Here is a 12,573-nt window from a genome sequence, read left to right on the forward strand (position 1 = left end):
TAGTAAATTCACCCCAATAGGACAGGACTCCAAACACCGCCTCCTTCCTTCTCCTCTATAGAGGGGAGGGAGTCTTCATTGATAACTCGGTTCAATGTAACTGATAGGAATACAGCACAAGAGGTTATTGGCTAATAACAATTCTGGCAGGAGCAACAGGTATTTTTTGCACTTAATCAATAGTTATAACAAATCTCTTTCAACGGTGCACTTTCATTACTAGGTCCCTTTTTATAAAAACTGGTCTCCAGTAAAATAGGCATTTATATACTTACTCTTCGAGCAGTTTGTGTATTAGAAACGGCTGCATTGCTTCTCCACAGTCACTGTATGTATTCAATTGTAAGGCTGGGTTCACACTGCTGCGACAGGAAAGTCGCGACTTTTCCACTTGCTTGCGACTTCATTAACAGAAGTCAATGCAAGTCATGATGAAGTCTCCCAAAGTAGTGCAGGAACCTTTTTCTATGTCGCTGCAACTTGATTTGCACCTATTGGAACAGTGCCATTGCAGATAATGGGGTGCAACTTGTCATGCGACTTTGAACTCTCAAGTCGCAGGACAAGTCGTGGCAGTGTGAACCAAACCTAAGATGAGTTACATACTTGTTCACCATGCCGGCCATTGTGGTTCCTGCCAGAACTGAAGAATACTAGTAGAGAGTAGGAAGTGGTGGTGAAGGCTTTGCAGCCCATAGGCTGCTGGAAAGATAGTTGTTGGTTATAACCTGGTATAACCTGGCTGGTGTCTACAGAGAGGAGACCTGCATGCAGCCTTGAAAGACTTGCTTGTCTAAAATGTATCTGGCTGATTATTTTCTGTTCACACATAGTTATATAGCAAAGCTGGCCACACACATTGAGTTCAACCAATATGGAAAGATGGCCTCACTTTATACAGTTAAGCGGTTTTCCTGCATGCTGAAGGCATTTGAGATTATAAAGTTATATGTTGCACATGTAAGTGGATAGGAACAGCATTAACGACAGCATCCAGCAAGGTCCCTGTGGCTCCGAGTGAAAGAAGATCTTGAGGGCCATGGGCTGGTGAATCTGTATATGACATCATATTTGGATCATCAGAACTGAGATTTGAGGAGTAACATCGGGTGGCATCCCAAATTATTTGAGGCTTGTTTAATACATATAGTCGGTGAGTGTGCATTTTGTACGCACTGTGGTGGAGCACTAATGGAAGGAGATTTAAACAACTAACATTTTTAAACACAGTGGTTGGATGATTCTGAAAAGGACTATTCATACCTTCTTGGAATTGAGACTTGGAATATGGACTTATGTTTGCTTCATTATATTGATTTTTATTTTTCATGAAGTGTTCAGGTGGTTTAGTAGCACCTAGCTTTTCTATTTATGTGGTGGTTTACAGGTGGGTGTCCACTTAAAGGGACATCTACTCACATTTACATAAAATTTTCATGCTTTCACATGGTTGGTGCCATACTTATCACATTTTTTTTTTCTCTCTGTTCTGCAGCTGGCCCTGTAATGCTGCTGTGGTTCTGCCTTCCTGACAATGCCCCAGAGTCCTGTGTCAAGCGAGGAGGAGAGGAGGAGCATCTCCGGATACCCTGGGGAAGAGTCGGACTCAGACAGCTCCAGAGAGGACCCGGCCTCTGGAGGGAAGAGCAATCCCACTTCTGCCACCAGCAATATTGGTTCTTCTAATCCTCTTTCATCATCATCGATTGCTGCCCGTAGAATAAAGGAAAGATCCATGTCTGTCCCTGACGATTCGAACTTCAGTATGATGGTCTTTCGCATTGGAATCCCTGACCTGCATCAAACAGTAAGGAATCGGGCAGATGGGGGCTATTAATTGTGTCAGAAGGAGGAACTAATCCAAGATGTCACCGGCACACCATGATTGGGAAAAACAGACAGAATGTTTTAATGTCACCAACAGATAGTAATGTTTCAAGACCACTAAAGGTCTCTTCCATAGGCAGAAATTACTCTCACTGCGGTCTGAGGAAGAGGCCCATGTTGCCCTTAAATGCCACTTTCTGTTGGTGATATATAAGTACCCTGTCTGTTTTTACTGGTGTGCTGGTGACACCTTAGATTTTGGTGTCCTCAAATGTTACCTTCTGTTGGTGATATTAAGGTGTCCTGTTTATCTGAAGATGGTGTACTAGTGATATCTCGGATTGGATTTGTGCTTTAATGGCTCCATCTGCTATTTCAACACAGTATCTTTCCATGACTGGGTCATATTTACTGAATGGAGTCCACCTTACTATATATGATTTTAAAATAAGAACTTGTCACACAACCCATAGCAAGAAATCTTCTCGAAGACCTTATTGCAAGAAAAATATTTTTTAACACAAAAATCAGGGGGGGTGGCTGTTTACCAAGTGTTGATAGTCTAAAAAGCCACAGAAAGGAACGCTGCGAAAAAAGTGATCATGGTAATTACCACTGTCTTATAACATACCATCCAATCCACCCTTTGTGCAGCCAAGGCATTTTGTTATGCAGTTAGGCCTACCTTGCCAATGGCAATTGGCAAACACCTCCACAATACCTTCGGAGTCCCGAAGGTGAGGCTGCCACTGCCCAAACCCTGGGCCATACTGATGGCAAATGCCTTTCCAATAACAACCAATGATGTTGTGTTGCCCTGAGACTGAACATGCACAGGTCTAAAAATGTACTAAAGATATGGATACTTCAGCCTCAATGCCGCCTCTCTGAGCACTGCCTGAGGCGACTGCCTCAAATCGCCTTATTGGAGGCATTGGCCTGCCTACATTTCACCTCTTAAGATTATTCTGCCGATAGTTGTCATTGGCAAGGCAGATGGGGCCTTCAGCTCACAGAAAGGGAAGGTAGAATCAGAGGCGGCTCTAGGCTTTGTGAGGCCTTAGGCAAAATTTAGACATGAGGCCCCACCGAATCGAGAGAGAGAGAGAGAGAGAGAAGACCCCTCACATCAGAGTACTCACTGGGAGGCAGGAGAGACAAGGGAGGGACTGGATAAATGGATGGATCAGGCTCAATCTTTCCTCTTCTGGCTGCTGGGCTTCAAACTTCCCATTCAAGCATCCCCTGGTGGGCAAGCACAGGAGGAGAGGGCAGGAGGAGGAGGATCAGAAGGAACTGTCAGCGCTGGCTTTGCTGAGCGGCTGTATCTTGCTGTAAACAGGGCTGGTGCTAGACTATTTTGCGCCCTAGGTAAGACCAGCATTGCGCCCCCCCCCAAAAAAATATATATATATAAATAAATTCACTAATACTAGCACCAGAACTCCTGCATAACATTAAACTGATGGCCTATAGGGTCTTTTCGTGTGTGCACCCATGAAACAGCAAAAAACTTTAGTACCCTATATTTTTTCATAGGCAACACTCAATAAGCCCCTACAGGACATCAGGTTAGTGTTATGCAGTAGTTCTGATACTAGAAATATTGCTGTCAGTCTGGCGTGTGTGGTGATGCATAACATGTGCAGGGCAATCACATGCATTTTTTTTTGTGTGTATGTCTTGGGGGGGCTCTAAAATGTTTTGCTTTTATATGTGTCTCTTTAAATGTTTAAAAGTTTTTTTTTTTTTTTTATACATAACTTTTATTGCCATTAGACAGAGGACCAATAGCCCCCTATGTGGTTGCATATAAGTGATAGGTACTCTTGATTAGAGAGAGCCTGGTGGACAGGAGAGGGAGGGTGCAGCCAGGTGGAGGGGGAATGCAGCCAGGTGGAAAAGAGGGGATGCAGCCAGGTGGACAGGAGAGGGCAGAGCCAGGTGGACAGGAAAGGGGGGGTGCAGCCATGTGGGGGCTGGACAGAGCCAGGTGAACAGAAGAGGGGGGGTGCAGCCATGTGGGGGCTGGACATAGCCAGGTGAACAGGAGAGGGGGGTGCAGCCAGGTGAACAGGAGAGGGGGGGTGCAGCCAGGTGGGGGCTGAACAGAGCAAGGTGGGCAAGAGAGGGGGGGAGATGTAGCCAGGTGGACAGGAGAGGGGGGAGGGTACAGCCAGGTGGGGGAGGACAGAGCCAGGTGGACAGGAGAGAGTGGGTGCAGCCAGGTGGGGGGGGGGACAGAGCCAGGTGGACAGGAGAGGGAGGGTGCATCCAGGTGGGGGGGTGCAGCCAGGTGGACAGGAGATGGGGTGCAGCTAGGTGGTGGGGGAGGACAGAGCCAGGTGGACAGGAGAGGGTGGGGGGTTGCAGCTACAGAAGGTGGAGGGGGGGAATGCAGCCAGGTGGACAGGAGAGGAGTGTGCAGCCAGGTGGGGGGGGCAGAGCCAGGTGACAGGGGAGGGTACAGCCAGGTGGGGGGGGGATAGAGCCAGGTGGACAGGAGAGGGTGGGGTGCAGCCATGTGGGGGGGGACAGAGCCAGGTGAACAGGAGAGGGTGGGGTGCAGCCAGGTGGACAGGAGAGGGAGGATGCAGCCAGGTGGAGGGGGAATGCAGCCAGGTGGACAGGAGATGGGGTGCAGCCAGGTGGACAGGAGAGGGCAGAGCCAGGTGGATAGGAGAGGGGGGGTTGCAGCTACAGAAGGTGGAGGAGTGTGCAGCCAGGTGGACAGGAGAGGGGGGAGGGTACAGCCAGGTGGGGGGGGGGGCAGAGCCAGGTGGACAGGAGAGGGAGGGTGCAGCCAGGTGGAGGGGGAATGCAGCCAGGTGGACAGGAGATGGGGTGCAGCCAGGTGGACAGGAGAGGGCAGAGCCAGGTGGATAGGAGAGGGGGGGTTGCAGCTACAGAAGGTGGAGGAGTGTGCAGCCAGGTGGACAGAAGAGGGGGGAGGGTACAGCCAGGTGGGGGGGGGACAGAGCCAGGTGGACAGGAGAGGGAGGGTGCAGCCAGGTGGAGGGGGAATGCAGCCAGGTGGACAGGAGATGGGGTTGCAGCCAGGTGGACAGGAGATGGGGGTTGCAGCCAGGTGGACAGGAGATGGGGGGTGTGCAGCCAGGTGGGGGGGGCAGAGCCAGGTGGACAGGAGAGGGGGGAGGGTACAGCCAGGTGGAGGGGGGAGGACAGAGCCAGGTGGACAGGAGAGGGAGGGTGCAGCCAGGTGGAGGGGGAATGCAGCCAGGTGCACAGGAGATGGGGTGAAGCCAGGTGGACAGGAGAGGGCAGAGCCAGATGGACAGAAGAGGGGGGGTGCAGCCAGGTGGAGGGTGGACAGGAGAGGGGGGGAGTGCTGCCAGGTGGAGGGGGGATGCAGCCAGGTGGAAAAGAGAGGGGGGTTGCAGCCAGGTGGACAGGAGATGGGGTGCAGCCAGGTGGACAGGAGAGGGCAGAGCCAGGTGGATAGGAGAGGGGGGGTTGCAGCTACAGAAGGTGAAGGAGTGTGCAGTAAGGTGGGGGGGACAGAGCCAGGTGGACAGGAGAGGGGGGAGGGTACAGCCAGGTGGGGGAGGACAGAGCCAGGTGGACAGGAGAGGGAGGGTGCAGCCAGGTGGAGGGGGAATGCAGCCAGGTGGAAAAGAGAGGGGGGTTGCAGCCAGGTGGACAGGAGATGGGGTGAAGCCAGGTGGACAGGAGAGGGCAGAGCCAGATGGACAGAAGAGGGGGGGTGCAGCCAGGTAGAGGGGGGATGCAGCCTGGGGGGGGGGAGCAGAGCCAGGTGGACAGGAGGATGCAGCCAGGTGGGGGGGGGCAGAGCGAGGTGGACAGGAAAGGGGGGTGCAGCCAGGTGGGGGGGGCAGAGCCAGGTGGACAGGAGGATGCAGCCAGGTTGGGGGGGGGATGGACACAGGGCCAGTGCAGGAGAGAGAGGGGAGAGGAGAGAGACTGGTAAGTCACAGTGCTCACTCACTTGGAATGGTCCTGGGTGGGGGATATTATTGAAGCTGCAGGCATGCTGGAGGTGGAGAGGACAGAACAGTGGGGAATTGATCCTCTCCACCTAGGACAGTTACACTTCCCAAACCATCACCTGAGCACAGTGACAGAGCAGAGAACAGAGGGGACGTGGAAGGAAAGAGGGGGAGGGGAGGAGAGAAGCAGGTGAATGGAATTTCTGAGTCCCTTACCTTACATAGCAGGTAGAAGACAGAGGATGCAGCATGTCCGAGCAGAGGGCAGAAGCTGTCCAACTTTTCATTAACAGGCAGCTGATTGGTTGCTAGGACCGCCCATACTAACAAATCACAGGCTTTTTAACTTGAAAAGTTGGACAGCTCCCGCCTTCTGCTCGGACATTCTGCCTTCTACTTGCTGACTGTATAAGAATGAAATTGGCGGTGGGGGAAGGAGGACACACATAGGCAGTCTGCCAGATACGACAGCACTTGTCACCTGTGACCTGCACATCCCCCCCCCCCAGCCTCGTGTACCTGATCAGGGCGGGCCAGGCGCAGTCCTCTTGGAAGCAGCAGCACCTTCTCTCCTGCTGGGGGAGGGAGTTCTCTGTGTCATCTTATGCATGCAGTCCGTCTGGCAGCACAGCTGAAGTGCTCACTCCTCACCGCTGCATGCAGCCAGCAGGATGCCAGCGCGGCGCTCCGGGACCCCACGCTGTGCTGATGGCAGGGAGATCCTTGCTGCCAGGCTCAGAGGCGGCTCTTTAACTAGGCAAATTAGGCGGCTGCGAGGCCCCTGTGAGTGCGAGGCCTTAGGTGACCGCCTAATTTGCCTAATTAGAGAGCCGCCTCTGGGTAGAATGAGTGCCAGGAGCAGATGCCTGCACCATAATTGATTAATGATGCTGTGTGACCCAAAGGCTGAACATACTTGGGTCTAAAAATGTACTGAAGGTGGGTATCCAGTATGGACACTCTGGCAGCCTCCTCATTCGGCCTCACGTGTAATATGGCCCTGCCTACACCTCATCTCTTGAGATTATTCTGCAAGTAGTACACATTTGAAAGGCGGGTGGGGCCCTTGCCTCACAGAAAGAGAGGGTAGTATGACCTAATAACACTATGAAGGTACCATTTTTAAAAGCTCGGCAAATTCTCTGCCCTTTCGGATATTTAAGTTGGCCATATGAATTGCTTCCAGTTTCTGAGGAACTTCCAAAAATTCACACAGGGAGTGGCCTTGTTAGCAACCTCCACCCAACATCCCTAGATATTGAGAAATTGGGGCCAGGCAGAAAATTGTCCAACACACATTGATTGCATCCAATTAAATGTAGCAGCTGTTTGGATATTTTGACAGGCAGCTGGACTAGTCAAAATAAAATTGGCACAGTAGGGGATACATCCAGCCAAGTTGAATGGAGGAATCTGTTCAACTTTTTTCATCATCCCGCAAGCTGAATGGAAAAAAAACAAAAACAATGTATGGCCAGCTTTGGTGACCATGGCTACTGTGTAAGCAACACACTGCTTGTCCATACCTGCAGTGTCTTATGGGGTTACTGTGCTTCTAGGTCATAAGATTAAAAACACCCAAAAACAGTTATAATGTTTAAAAACACAGGTTAAAAGATGTCTAATAAGCTATTTATACATAAACTACTGGGCTATATTACCTTCTGCAGGAGTATGATCAGGCAGAACAAAAAAAAATTGGCTATGCCCAGGGGCTGTCCTCAGCTGGTGTCTTACTCCCCCTGTGCTCTAGGTATTTAGTTTTAATCTGCTTTACTCCCTATTTAGTGGTCCATAGAGATCAAATGGTTCTTTGTCCCTTTCCGTCATTCCTGCCCATAGTTGTCTCTGACTTCCATTTGAATGAGGACATTGTGTTGCCTTCCTTGTGTCCAAAGCCGGGTCATCCCAAGGAAGTTGCTTTTGCATACCATGGATATGGTTTGGGCGATTCAGGTGTATCTGGCAGCTACAGAGTCCTTTTCAAGGTCAGACTCGTTCTTTGTGGTTGCACAATGACCAAGGAAAGAGCTGGCCACTTATTCGGCTACCATCTCCAGATGGATCAGACACACAGTGACTATTCTATTAAAGGTAAGGTTCCTCCTTTCCCTGGCTGGCTGCTGTTTAACCGGTTGCCAACTGCGCACAGTATATTTACTGCGGCAGTCAGCCCCGGCCAGGCAGAGTGACGTAGATCTACGTCGCTAGCCTGTCACCGGGTTTTGAGCCAATAGCGGGCGAGCGCGTCACAGAGGAGTGCAGGCGTGTGACCGGTGGACCCGATGTCCGCCGGTCACACTACGATCGTCGCGGGAGAAAGGCAGGCGGCTTATGTAAACAAGCCGCCTGTAATTCTCCCGTGTAAAAATTCAGATCAGACGGTTCTACTATGTTTTTACATTAGGAGACATGTCCCACTACAGTTAGAATCACGCCCCTAGGACACACTTAACCCCTCCCTCTCCAATACAGTTAACCCCTTCCCTACCAGTGTCATTTTTGCAGTAACAGTGCATATATATAGCACTGATTACTGCAGTAATGTAACTGGTACCCCCAAAAGTGTCAAAAATGTCAGTCAAGGGTCCGATCTGTCCGCCGCAATGTCGCAGTACCGCAAAAAAAATCGCAGATCGCCGCCATTACTCGTTTAAAAAAAAAACACCAAAAATGACAAAAATCTTTCCCTTTGTTAGTAAACGCGATAACTTTTGCGCAAACCAATCAAAATACGCTTTTTGCGATCGTTTTACCAAACATATGTAGCATAAAACAAATTGGCCGAAAATGTTAAAAAATTTTGATTTTTACATTTTTTTGGGGGGAATTTCATATAAAAAAAAGTGAAAAATATTGTTATTTTTGCAAAATTTACTCTCTTTTTTTGTTTATAGCGCATGATCAAAAAACGGGTGATCAAATACCACCAAAAGAAAGCTCTGTTTGTGGGAAAAAAAAGGACGTGAAATTCGTTTAGGTACATCGCCGCACGACCACGCAATTGTCCGTTAAAGTCACGCAGTAAAAAATCGCAAAAAAAACCCTGGTCAGGAAGGGGGGAAAATCTTCCGGGGCTTAAGTGGTTAACCTCCCTGGCGGTCTGATTATGTCAGTATTTTTGAATGTAGGTACATTGTTTTGCATGGAAATCTGTTGTTTTATATTGTAGGCCTGCAATAAAACCGTAAAAGTGAATGAAAATTATTCATTAATTAATAAATTAAATGAATAAATTGTTAATAAAAATGTATTATTAAAAATAAAAGGAATAAAAAAAGTAAAAGTGCAGGCAGGGCACTGGACAAAGCACTAGGGACAAAACTGGGGTGAAATGGTTTGATATAGTAATGTAATCCTAACAGATTACAATGTATTCGTCATGTTTTTTGTACTGTTTTTTAATTTCCCGCCCGGTTCTGCCCCCTTGCGTTGTGGCGCTCGCATGGAAGAGAACCCGAAAGACGGATGCCGGTGTTCTATCAGAATACCGCTACCTATCAGATTCTGCAACCGGAAGTGACGTTTGGGAATAAAAACTTACTGTGCATGCGCCATGCATTCCAATATGGCCACTATGTGTTCCAATAGCTTTCCTAATGTGACAGAACACAAAGCAGCTGCAGACATCTTCTTACACCCACACCAGTCTTGAATTTTAGATTTATTTTACCAGGAAACTGTTAACTGACCTTATAGACTGAATAACCGTAATACATTTCTGTTATTATTGCAATATAGTAAATATAGCGAGAAACCTGCAGGTAGAAGGTGGCGATGTCCATCTTGGTACACCCGGCACTGCTCAGCGACAAACTCATTGTATACTGTAGTGAAATAGACTATTTTACTTAGTTGCAGTGAAATAGTCTATTTCAGCATATAAGGTGAGTTTACTGCTAAAATCAGTCTACAATTCAAGAGTTGCTTGGGTTTAAGAATATGTCTGCTGCTGCTTCATGTTCTGTCACATTAGGAAAGCTTTTGGAATGGATAGTGCCCATGTTGGAACGCATGGCGCGTGCACAGTAAGTTTTCTTGTCCGAACGGCACTTGTGGTTGCAGAATCTTATAGGTAGCGGTATTCTGATAGAACACCGGAATCGGCCAAAGGACATCGGGGGGATTGTAGGGACAAGGTAAGTTTCACTACAGGGAAATCCCGAGTGTGGCTCGGGGTTACTGCTTTTGATACTGAAAATGAACTCTGAGCCACACTCGGGAATACCGCCAGGGAGGTTAAGAGGGGCTTGTTCCCTCTTGAGGGGTGTTTTTTTTGAGGGGTGAATTTTTTTTTTTCAGATGCGGCTCATTTGACCCGGTTAAGGCTCCTGTGTCCTGGTTAGGGCTCTTGTGTTTAGCCTTGGGCTATTTTCCCCACCCCTCATGTTCCTTCTGGAACTGCTTTTGCACGTCCCAATAATTATGATGTAAGAAGAGCTGTGTCTGTCGATGAACGAAAAAGAAAATTGGATTTTTTACTTAAAATCCATCTCTCTAAATTCATTGATGGACACAGCACCCATCCCTCTAAGAAGTTTTAAAACTTCTAATACTGCTTCCTTCTAAACTGAATACCTAGAGCAGATAGGGGGCTACATACCAGCTGAGGATGACCCATGGGCGTAGCCAATTTTTTTTTTTTTTTTTGGTTCGTACTGCCTAGTCATTATCCTGCAGAAGGTAGTTTAGCACTGTCCCCATAGGGCTTGCTGGGTGGGGGCTTCTTTGGTCTCCTCTGATTACCGGCAGACAGTCCTTAGGGGACAGTTCACTCATCCATCCTTACTCCCAGTTGCTCATTACTCAATAAACAGTCCAGGGGATTTGGAATTTTTGGTATTTATTGTGGAACTTGAGTGGGAGAAGGGAATAGTGGGATACTCCAACTTGAACTATTCACAGTAGATAAGGACCACTCTCACTTGGCTTCACCAGGTTGTTTGTAGAAGCAGACACACTGCTTTAACCATACTGCCACTTGTATGGAAGAATTAAGTCCTCTTGCTCTCGATAGCAGCAGATTTGATGCAACTACATTATCTTCAGGACACACTCTAGCATCCCCTTGACTGACACCCATCAACTGACTCTTCTAGCAGAAGAGGTGGCCCTCTCAGGACAGGCCCCATGACACAGATCTGTATTTAACTGAATGTAATTTCTGATGTAAAGAGTTTTAAAGTAAACCTGTACTTTGTCTATGTTGATTAACCACTTAAGCCCCGGAGGATTTGGCTGCTAAACGACCAGAGGGTATTTTGCGATTCGGCACCGCGTGACTTTAACGGACAATTGCGCGGTCGTGCGATGCTGTACCTAAACGAATTTGGCGTCCTTTTTTTCCCACAAACAGAGCTTTCTTTTGGTGGTATTTGATCACCTGTGCGATTTTTTGATCACGCGCTATAAACAAAAAAAGAGCGTAAATTTTGCAAAAATAGCAATATTTTTCACATTTTTTTATATGAAATTCCCCCCCAAAAAAATGTAAAAATCAAAATTTTTTAACATTTTCGGCCAATTTGTTTTATGCTACATATGTTTGGTAAAAAAAATCGCAAAAAGCGTATTTTGATTGGTTTGCGCAAAAGTTATCGCGTTTACTAACAAAGGGAAAGATTTTTATAATTTTTGGTGTTTTTTTTTTTTAACGCGTAATGGCGGCGATCTGCGATTTTTTTGCGGTACTGCGACATTGCGGCGGACAGATCTGACCCTTGACTGACATTTTTAACACTTTTGGGGTTACCAGTGACATTTCTACAGTAATCAGTGCTATACATATGCACTGTTACTGTAAAAATACACTGGTAGTGAAGGGGTTAACTTTATTTGAAAGGGAGGGGCTATGTGTGTCCCTAGGGGCGTGCTTTCTACTGTGATTGGCTGTGGCTTCAGCTGTATGAACGGTGATCAACGGTTCTACATAGTAGAACCGTATGATCATCAATCATACACAGGGGAGAATGACAGGCAGCTTGTTTACACAATCCGCCTGACTTTCTCCCTCTCCCCCGCCGATCGCAGAGTGACCGGCGGACATCGAGTCCGCCGGTCACACGCCCGGGGGGTCCGTGACCACGCGGGAGCGGGAGCGCGCCTCCGGTGGCGCGCGCTCGCTCCCTAGACCCTCACAAGCAAGCGACGTAGAGCTACGTCAGTTTGCCTGTGAGGGGCTGACCGCCGACGTAGATAGTCGTGCGGCGGTCGGCAAGTGGTTAAAATAACAGGTTGATTTTACAGGAGGGACCAATAAAAAGCTAATAATTACCATCCCTGCCCTTCCCCACCAACAAGTCACCAGAAAAATACTCAGTACTACTAAGTGTGGAGTAGCATATGACAATCAGTCATTCTGGGCGAAGTCACACGAGTGCATGGGGGTAGAGAGCATAGCCCTGTGTACGTTTCAATCAGTAAATCATGATCTCACTCCAGATGCTCGTACAACTCATCACTGGCAATTTCTGTAACAGAAAAGATGGATAATATGTATGAATGTGAGTTAGGGACCTTAGATTGTAAGCTCCTTGAAGGCAGGGACTGATGTGAATATGCAATGTATATGTAAAGCGCTGCGTAAATTGACAGCGCTATATAATAACCTGAAATAAATAAATAAATAATGGCACACTAACATACGTATTCCAAAGCAGCTTTTTATTGAACCATGAAATCAAATGCAGGGGAGATGACTTCTAACATGTTTCACGCACACATAGAATCCATGACTAAGCACCTGCGTGCTTGAAATATGTTAGAGTTTTCTGCTCAT

At 47.9% G+C, this 12,573-nt stretch overlaps 1 protein-coding gene across 1 annotated transcript in view; it reads left to right on the forward strand.

The window, feature by feature from the left end:
• SHANK1 (SH3 and multiple ankyrin repeat domains 1) overlaps positions 1-12,573 on the forward strand; it is a 964,213-nt gene that overhangs the window by 352,264 nt on the left and 599,376 nt on the right. Inside the window, exon 2 of the mRNA XM_082273843.1 lies at positions 1,496-1,807. Coding sequence (XP_082129969.1) covers positions 1,535-1,807 — 273 coding nt within the window. The 5' untranslated portion in view covers positions 1,496-1,534. The remainder of the gene's footprint in view (positions 1-1,495; positions 1,808-12,573) is intronic.

The sequence above is a fragment of the Pelophylax lessonae genome (assembly GCF_965119305.1).
Source record: "Pelophylax lessonae genome assembly, chromosome: 12".
Classification (NCBI taxonomy): domain Eukaryota; kingdom Metazoa; phylum Chordata; class Amphibia; order Anura; family Ranidae; genus Pelophylax; species Pelophylax lessonae.